This window comes from Saccopteryx leptura, chromosome 2 (assembly GCF_036850995.1).
Source record: "Saccopteryx leptura isolate mSacLep1 chromosome 2, mSacLep1_pri_phased_curated, whole genome shotgun sequence".
Taxonomy (NCBI): Eukaryota; Metazoa; Chordata; class Mammalia; order Chiroptera; family Emballonuridae; genus Saccopteryx; species Saccopteryx leptura.
Window position 1 is genome coordinate 365,374,118 of NC_089504.1, and position 9,154 is coordinate 365,383,271.

The 9,154-nt window shown below is 61.8% G+C and overlaps 1 protein-coding gene across 7 annotated transcripts; it reads right to left on the minus strand.

Annotated features, from left to right (window-relative positions):
- Positions 1 to 3,811: 3,811 nt before the first annotated feature.
- MIEF2 (mitochondrial elongation factor 2) lies at positions 3,812 to 8,628 on the minus strand. 7 transcript variants are annotated; one of them, XM_066365023.1, is made up of 5 exons: positions 7,825 to 8,626; positions 7,109 to 7,167; positions 6,148 to 6,300; positions 5,796 to 5,976; positions 3,813 to 4,965 (listed from the first exon to the last, which is right to left on the minus strand). In XM_066365023.1, exons 3-5 carry the CDS (start codon positions 6,292 to 6,294, stop codon positions 3,875 to 3,877), a joined length of 1,419 nt encoding a protein of 472 aa, XP_066221120.1. In that variant the 5' UTR covers positions 6,295 to 6,300; positions 7,109 to 7,167; positions 7,825 to 8,626; the 3' UTR covers positions 3,813 to 3,874. The 7 variants fall into 7 exon arrangements, with proteins under 7 accessions (XP_066221121.1, XP_066221120.1, XP_066221119.1 ...); XM_066365022.1 differs by having other exon boundaries at positions 6,148 to 6,431; XM_066365021.1 differs by having other exon boundaries at positions 3,814 to 4,965; positions 6,148 to 6,304; positions 7,825 to 8,625.
- Between the last annotated feature and the right edge of the window lie 526 nt (positions 8,629 to 9,154).

The window sequence follows — 9,154 nt, forward strand, 5'->3', positions numbered from 1 at the left end:
TTTGAACTGTTGATTAGGTTATGTGCCCATCTATTTCTCCACATTTTTTTTTTTCTAATTTATTGATTTTAGTGAGAGAGGAAGGGATAGAGAGACAGAAATTTTGATCTGTATGTGACCTGACTAGGGATCGAACTGGCAACCTCTACGCTTCCAGATGACACTAACTGACCCAGCTCTCCGGCCAGGGCTATTTCTCCACATTCTTACCAACACTTAATTTTTTGAAAAAAGCGTGACCGCCCTAGTGTGTGTGAAGTTATATCTCATTGTGGTTTTGACGTTGCATTTTTCAAGTGACCACGGACGTTGGGCATCATTTCATGTGCTTGTTGGCCATGAGTTTATCTTTGGACAATAATTTATTCAAGTGTTCTGCCCGTTTTCAGTTGCGTTTTTTGTCCTTTTTGTTGTTGGGTTGCAGGAGTTCTTTACACGTTTTGGACACTAGGTGCATTTGTGGGTTTTAATCTTTCTGCAGGTAACTCCTGTGTCTGCCAAGACCAAGAACTGCTGGATTGGACAGCACCAGGGACAAACCAGCCCACGTCCTCCGCTCCAGGGACCCAGAGCGGAGTACCTGAGTGGCCTCTGTAACCCGGTGTCGGTCAACCGGAGGCTCTCTGGTGGGGCTGACGGCCGATTTCAGTGAGAACCTCACAAATAAGAGCCTGAGTGTGTGTGTGTGGGGGGGGTTCCCATGTCGCCCGACGGCTCGCGCAGGCCAGCGGCATTCAGTGCACCGAGAAAGGGGTTCCTCCTCCAGTGGTGACTGGAAAGGGCTGCATCCCGTCTCCCACAGCTCGTCCAGTGTAGGACGGAGGACAAAGTGAACCCCCGTACTAGGCCTTAGCCATGAGCCGCACTAGGAACTGAACCCCACAATCGGTGCACCGTGTTTCTCGGCCCCTCGAGGGAAACGGGTCGGATGAGAACGCGGTTCCTTCCCCTCAAAGCAACTGCCTCCCTGTCTCCACCTCAGCTCTTGGAGAGTCCGCATCGTTCTCCGTGCCACACAGAGAGCCTCCTGCTGTCCCTCAGAGGACACCTGGCAGAGCCTCTTGACTGTCCCCGCAGTCCGTCGGCCTGCCCCAGTCTGGAGAATGGCGAGTGTGGCCGCCCCACAGCCGTTGCTGGTTGAGGGAGCCTGCCTCTGCTGCCTACTCGGAGCAGCTGGAAGCTAAAAAAGGTACCAGCCCTGTTCACCCTGGCAGCCCGCCGAGCACCCGGCCCAGGGTGCCCAGCAGCAGTGGTCTGGGACACGGGGAGGGGGCCCTGCTGCCCTTGGGGGTGAATTCACAGCCGCCTCTCCAGAGCCTGCTGCAGTCCGGACTTCAACTGTTGAGCACCGAGGATCTGACTAGAACACAGAGGTGGCGCAGAGTGAACTAGCGTGCCAGGGTGGTGCCACTCCACGGGCCAGCCCTGCCTTAGACCACTCACGGTCACACTGGCCGGGGGAGCAGTTTGGAGAGTCTGGTGTGAAATCACACAGCAGAAGAGCCTGAGTCTGGCCTCCCTGCGGGCGAGAGGCCCCAGCCCATCAGACGGCATCGTCTCGGTGCAAACGTGACCCACACCGTCCTCAGTCCCACGCTCTGGGTTTCATCCTTAGCTTCCTCACTGACTTAAGTGCAGACAAACTGTAATGTTATTGGTGTGTGTGTGGGGGGTGGGTGTTTAGAAGCCCATTTTTCTGATTAGAAAAGTATACTTTTGAAAACTACAAGCATGTCATGTACCAGGGGAAAGGCCCTTGTTTTAGAACCGGGAGCAGCAGCCCTAGATGATGGGTGAGCTGTGTCACCCTCACTGGGCCCAGGGCTCTTCCATCCCTGGAGGAGGCAGTACCTGTTCTAGAGCCCCTGTAGGCTCTGGGTTTGCTCCCGGGGCTACAAACCTGGCCAGCTAAGTCCCTAGGTCTTGTCTGGAACCAAAGTCAGGAAGTGCTTCCTTCTGTGGCCTGGACGCTAGCTCAGAGGCAGTTTCTCTGGAGGTGGGTTCTGGCCCACTCAGGTCTCGAACCAGGCAGCTCCTGAGCTAACACTGGATCGGCTTCACTTTCCCTCAGTGCCACCGGGAAGATGGGCGCCACAGAGAGGCGTCGCTTGTGGGAGTAGGAATCACACATCCCTCACTCAGAGTGGTAAGATTGTGAGAAAGGAGATTAGGCCTGACCGGTGGTGGGGCAGCGGACAGAGTAGACTTGGAACACTGAGGGCCCCAGTTTGAAACCCCAAGGTTGCCAGCTTGAGTGCAGGACCATCAACATGATCCCAAGGTCGCTGGCTTGAGCAAGGGGTCACTAGCTGGGCTGGAGCCCCCCAGTCAAGGCACATACGAGACAGCAATAAATGAACAACTAAAGTGCCGCTATGACGAGTTGATACTTCTCATCTCTCTCCCTGCCTGCCTGTCTGTCCCTCCCTCTCTCTAAAATAAATATAAACCATACCGCCTCCAGGTTTATGCCAAACCCCTCTGGCCAAACTTCCAAAATGCCAAACAGCTGCTTACGAGAGCCCAGCCTGAGTCACATAAGTTTTTCTTTTATTCTTGTTCACATTCTTGGAAGCATAGCTCTGCTGCAGCAGGAAGGGTACCAAAGGTAGGGACGCCTGGGAGGGGGGCGGACCCTCCACTCTGTCCCCCCCCCACCTCTGCCAGGCTTCAGTGGGAACACAGGCTTCAGCTGAGAGCATTCACATGGGCACTGTGGAGGCCGGTGGGCACACCAGACCACCCAGGAGGGCCCGGCCTCTGCTGTCCAGCGAGGCCCAGCAGCAGCGAGCCGGCCACCCTCGGCTCTGGGCAGGCAGGCAGCACAGACCCTCAGCTCCCCCCCGCGGGGAAGGGGCTCTCCCAGGGGCCTTGGCTGCCCAACAAGGAAGCTCGCCTGGCTGGAGCCTTCCCGAGGTGTGAGGTGGGCGGCACATCAGGCTGCGCTCCCACTCCAGGACGGAGGGGGGCTCGACAAGCAAACTAGACCACGGACGACACTGGAAGACACAACCACAAGCTGCACTCCGCAGGTACCAGGCGCCCAGCCCACGGGGATAAACACACACGTGGCATTTGCCATCCTGTACCAGACGCCCACCGATGCCCACACCTGGCACCTGAGAAGCACTTATCCTCTCAACAGAAAAACAAAGCTGGCCTCACCCCCTGCCCAGGACGGCAGAAACCCTGTTCTGTCGGTGGAGTCGCTGCTGGTGACCACGGCCCAAGCCCAGTGTCCTGGGGTGAACCCGGAGGGCTGAGGGAGTGTGTGAGTGGCTGGCATTCCAGGTGACAGCAGGACACGCTCTCCGGGCTGAGAGGCTTCCAGCGACTGTGACTTGTGCCCTCTGGCCCCACGGGCACACACACTCTTCTGTTCGGCTGACGGCAGGAAGCAGATGCTCTCCGACCGACAACCGGGAGGGAGAAGCCTGCAGCTCACAGCAGCGTCAGCACCCACGCTGCCCGCCCTGCCCCGCCCACGCACACAGCAGCCCCTCGGGGTCCTGCAGGCCCCGTGCAGCTCACAGCAGCGTCAGCACCCGCGCTGCCCGCCCTGCCCCGCCCACGCACACAGCAGCCCCTCGGGGTCCTGCAGGCCCCGTGCAGCTCACGGCAGCGTCAGCACCCGCGCTGCCCACGCTGCCCCGCCCACGCACACAGCAGCCCCTCGGGGTCCTGCAGGCCCCGTGCAGCTCACGGCAGCGTCAGCACCCGCGCTGCCCACGCTGCCCCGCCCACACCCACAGCAGCCCCTCGGGGTCCTGCAGGCCCCGGTGCAGCTCACGGCAGCGTCAGCACCCGCCCTGCCCCGCCCACGCACACAGCAGCCCCTCGGGGTCCTGCAGGCCCCGTGCAGCTCACGGCAGCGTCAGCACCCGCGCTGCCCACGCTGCCCCGCCCACGCACACAGCAGCCCCTCGGGGTCCTGCAGGCCCCGGTACAGCGCGTAGCCGGCCTCCTCAATCTCCTGCTGGCGCAGGCCGGCGAGCACGTTCACCCAGGGGTTGAAGTGGCAGGGCAGGCTGGCCCGCTCCAAGCTGCCCACCAGCAGCTCCAAAGCCTGCAGGAAGCGCTCCCCCAAGGCCTCCTCGGCCCAGTCCGCCTCCTCCTCGCCCAGACGCAGGACCACCTGGGTCAAGGGGGCCCGGGTCAGCTTCCCCAGGGCCGGGTGGCCATGACAGACGCCGTACAGCAGCAGCAGCAGCCGCCGGCGGGTCCCGGCATCACGGTCATCCAGAGCTCGCAGCCTGGCGGCCTCCAGTGGGTACAAATCCTGCAGCCAGAAGTTCCCGGCCAGCCCCTCCAGGGGCCAGGCCAGGAGGAGGCAGTCTTCCACGCCGGGGCCCGTGACCGCCAGCAGCACAGCAACCGTGAGCTCCAGGCGCTCGTGCTGCACCTCCAGCAGCAGGTCCTCGGAGGCCACGCTGGGCCGGATCAGGCACCCACAGAGGCTGCCGATGGCCGGCCAGTTGACGGCGACGGTCAGCGTCTTGCGCAGCAGTTCCAGCAGAACCCGGGAAGAGAGGTAGCCGCCCACCAGGAAGCGGTCCCAGGGGCTGCTGCCCCGGGAGCAGAATTCAAGACGAGTCCTGCGCACGGCCCAGCAGCGAGGGTCCCCGGCCACAGTGTCCGTGCCGGGCACCAGGTCCCACAGGCCCGGCTCCAGCACCAGGGGTGCCAGAAGCCGCACGTAGTCCGCAGCCCCGGCCTGCAGCCCGTCGTACAGCGGCCCACCAGGCACCAGCGCGCCAAAGGGCAGCTCCGGGAACTTGTTCTGCAGGTGGGCCTGCAGCTCCAGGGCAATGTCACCAGCCAGCTGCTTGGCAAGAGCCACCTGGGCCACCGGGATGCTCACGTGGTCTCGCTCAAAGGCCAGCAGCTTCTCCTGGAACGTCAGGCACAAGGGTGCTGGGGAGCGGAGTTGAGGAGACGGCCGGGGGTCAGCGCCTGCAGGCCGGTCTGCAGGGTGAGAGGGCCAGGGGACATGTCAGAAGGCCCTGTGGTGAGCCAGGAGAGCTCTGCCAGGCCGGTGGCGTGTGCAGCTCTGGGCCTCGTTTTCCTCACCTGTGAAACGACCACCTGAGAAAGCACTTCGCCCAGGCCTCCAAAGATGACAAATTCTTATTTCCCCAGATCCCCACTCTCTGGGGCCATGAAGAATGGGGAGCGGGTCCTGGGCCTCAGTTTCCCCTATCTGAGATCCCCCCCACTGTCATAAGCTACTGCCCTTCCCTGGTACCACCCCCAAAGACCACATGTCCCAATGGTTGGCAACAGGGCAGAAAAACACAGCACTCTTGCCTGACCAGGCGGTGACGCAGTGGATAGAGCATCGAACTGGGATGCAGAGGACCCAGGTTCAAGACCCCGAGGTCGCCAGCTTGAGCGCAGGCTCATCTGGTTTGAGCAAAAGCCCACCAGCTTGGACCCAAGGTCCGCTGGCTTGAGCAAGGGGTTACTCGGTCTGCTGAAGGCCCACAGTCAAGGTACATATGAGAAAGCAATCAATGAACAACTAAGGTCTCACAACAAAAAACTGACGATTGATGCTTCTCATCTCTCTCTGTCCCTGTCTATCCCTCTCTCTGACTCTCTCTCTGTCCCTGTAAAAAAAAAAAAAAAAAGGAAAACACAGCACTCTTATTAAACAGGCAGGGAGCCCACGGCCCCAGAGGAGGAGGGACCCGCGCAGGTCACACAGGTCACACAGTCGGTCAGTGGCTGCAGCTCCTGAGTGAGACCACCACAGGGGGACCCATCCAGGTTAGAGGGGAAGGGTGCAAATTCACCTGGGGCAAGGAGTGAGGGGGCTGGGAGCAGCAGGGGCTGGCTGAGGGCAGCAGGTGGGGTCCGGGGCGGTCGGCGTGGCGTGGCCTTGAGCAGGCTCAGTTCCTTCCAACTGTCCTCCAGGCCTGTGGGGTCTCCCTTGGCATCATCCTCATCCTGAGGGCCAGTGGCCCTGTCAATGAGCTACAGACAGAGTGGCAGGTCAGAGCACGGCAAAGCCTCTGGGCAAAGCAAACAAGGCAGCTGGGTGAAGAAGCAGGCCCAGCCCCGGGGATCCCCAGCCCACCCCCCAGGGCCCCACTGCAAGGCCCCAGGCCCTCTGCTCTTCTTCTGGGAACCCCAGGGTGGCCTTACCCGCTTCACAGCCAGGGTGGCAATAGCCAGCACGGCAGCCCCGCCCACACCCAGCACCAGGCGGGCGTTGGCCAAGAGGAAGTCCAGGACGCTGCCCAACACATCGTCCTGATGCCGCTTCCCCCGTTTCTGGAAGAACGCCGCCATGTCTGTCTGCCTAGGAAAGAGCCAGGGACCAGGGACCGTTGAGCACGGGGGCAGCCAGGCTGACGACGAGGCAGGTGCGGGTGGGCTTCCTGGCTGCCATCGTGCGGAGGTCCCTGGCTCAAGTCCACAGTGGGTTCCTAAAAGTTTCAGAAGAAGCCGCTTAGCCCCGGCTGGATAGCTCAGTTCGTTAGAGCGTTGTCCCGAAACGCAAAGGAGAAGCCACTCGCGGGGCTTTCTTGTGAGAAGGGGAACTTTCCCCAAAGCTGCCCACAACCCACCCACCCCCTGGACAGGGGAACTCACGCTGAAAGGCCCTAAAGCAGGTCGGAGAAGGTACCCATCTCCCCGACCCCACCCTCCAGAATTCCCAACATCGCCAAAGACCCACGAGCAGGGTCTTATCACCACCCCAATTTTTACGGAGAAACGGACAGCTAAACCACACAGTCAGTGGCCCTGAGAGTTCAGGGGACCAGTCAGACTCCAGGCAGAACTGACTCGCTGAGGACACCTGAGCAGATAGATGACCCTGCACTCCGAGCCAGCTCTGAGGGCAGCGAGGACTTCTGCCCTCCCTGCTGGGCTGGGGCTGCCCAGGGCCCTTGCCAGGCGAGGAGATGGCCGGAGCAGCTGCAGCCTGAACCAGCTGGAAAATCAGACACAGCTCCAGCCCTGGACTGAAAACTAAGCTCGGCCTGGGTTGGTCAAAGGCTGGCAGGGTGGCCACCTCGGCCCGGCAGCTTCCAGCGGAATGAGAAGTTTAGGGTACAAACTGTAGAGTCCTCAGTACCCCCCCCACACACGTCTGTCTAACCTGGGACTCGACCTAGTCCCTGGTGGGGTCACTCAGGGTCCACCCGCAGCCTTCCAATTCTGAGGAGGGGAGAGAAGGGGGAGAGGAGGAGGGAGGGGAGGGAGAGGAGGGGAGGGAGGGGAGGGGAGGGGAGGGAGAGGAGGAGGGGAGGGGATGGGGGAAGGGAGGGGAGGGGGAAGGGAGAGGAGGAGGAGGGGTGGGGAGGGAGAGGAGGGAGAGGAGAGGGGAGGGGGAAGGGAGAGAAGGAGGGGGGAGGAGAGGGGGGAAGGGGAAGGAGGGAAGGGAGGGAGAGAGGGGAGGGGAGAGGAGGGAGGGGAGGGGGAAGGGAGGGGAGGGAGAGGAGGGAGAGGGGAGGGGAGAGAAGGAGGAGGGGGTAGGGAAGGGGGAAGGGAGGGAGAGGGGAGGGGAGGGGGAAGGGGGGAGGGCAAGAGAGGAGGGCGGGTGGTTAAAAATAACCGGTCTCTGGCAGCCGGGCCCCTGGGATGCTGCCCGTCCTCCCCTTCCTTAGCCAAAACCAGGGTAGGCTGCCGAGGGCCTGTCACGGTCCGGTTCACAGGGGAGGGCACCCAGGCCCTGAAAACCTAAGCACCCCAGGTGGGATTCGAACTCCGGTCTGAAGGCCCAAGGCCATTGCCCTCCCTCCACCGCTGGAGGCCACGCCCCCGACCTGCGTCCCGGGCCCGCTCCGCGCCCGCGGCTGGGTGGCCCGGCCGTACTTGCGTGGTGGCTCCGGCGCACCGCCCGGCGGAGGCAGCGGGCCCGCTGAGTCCCAGACCCCGGACCCGTCTGAGGATGGAACGTGAAGAAGCCGGGGGAACCGAACGCTGAGGACCGCTGACCCCGAAGCGCACGCAGACGAGCAGGTCCTGGCTCCAATCAGAGCGCTGGAAGCCCGCGCACTCTTGCCAAAGCGCCGCGCGGTTCAGCCAATAGTGGGAAGGCCACGCCCCCTACTCGGGTTGCGCGCTCCCTCGGGGGCGGGACTTTCTGATGCATTCCGGGGATTTAAAGGCGCACGGTTGCGTTCCACGCCCGCGACTGGGCAGTGGGGTGCCAGATCCCCCGTGTTGGGGAACGACGCGGCCCCCGGGGTCGGCTGTCACGCCTGTGCCCGTGTAATACGAGCCTCCCGTGTGGAGAAAGCTGTCCGAGCCCACGTTCTTTACGGGGCTGGGCAGACTGGCCCCGCGCCGCGGGCTGTCCGGCTGACTCTGTAGGTCACCTCTGCGCGAGTGGCGTGGCCTCGTCCGTCTTCCTGGCTCGCGGGGCACCCAGTGTGACTCAGGAACCTCCCCCTGCCGCCTGCTCCGTGTGACCTTGGTGGGGGCTGCTTCTCCCGGGCCTCCGTGTTCTCTCTCGTGAAACGAGAACACCAGACCCCCTTCCGCTGCTGGGAAGGAGGGTTGTGCCTGGAACCTGTGGTTCATTCGGCATTTATTTATTTATTTACTGGGGGCCTACGATGTGCGGGCCAGGAGGGAGGGGTGGCCCGGGAGGGGCGAGTAAGCAAATAAACTGTGTGTCTGCGTGTGCGCGCGCGCGCGTGTGCGTGCGTGTGTGTGTGTGTGTGTGTGTGTATGGTGGGGGACGAGGTTGACTCTAAGCGGGAATAATAATAATAATAATACAACGTGCCTCTTATTGAGTGCCTGCTGTATGCCACAAGCCACACCGGCGTTCGCTCCTTTGTTCCCGGCGACAACCTTAGGAAGAAGCATTGCCCCTGGCTTGAGCTGGGGTGGCGCAGTGGATAAAGCATCAACCTGGAATGCTGAGGTCGCCGGTTCAAAACCCTGGGCTTGCCTGGCTGGTCAAGGCACATACAGGAGTCGATGCTTCCTACTCCTCCCCCCTTCTCTCTGTCTTTATCTAGCTATCCATCTATATCTTTCTCTCTCTCTCTCTTCTCTAAAATGAATAAAGTCTTTTAAAAAAAAAAAGAAAAAGAAGCATTGCCCAGAAGAGGACACGCCCGGGGCAGGCCTGGGCTGCACTAGAACCAAAGGGCGCCAGCCCGGGCCTCTTGCTGCCGCCAGGAGCCACGCA

Bases quoted from the DNA above. Each gene is read 5' to 3' on its own strand.
- MIEF2 (XM_066365023.1), bottom strand. From the start codon at position 6,294: ATGGCGGCGTTCTTCCAGAAACGGGGGAAGCGGCATCAGGACGATGTG. The intron at 5,977-6,147 runs GTAAGGCCACCC...CTCTGTCTGTAG, and splicing joins CCACCCTGGCTGTGAAGCGG to CTCATTGACAGGGCCACTGG. The intron at 4,966-5,795 runs GTGAATTTGCAC...CTCACCCTGCAG, and splicing joins CCCCTCACTCCTTGCCCCAG to ACCGGCCTGCAGGCGCTGAC.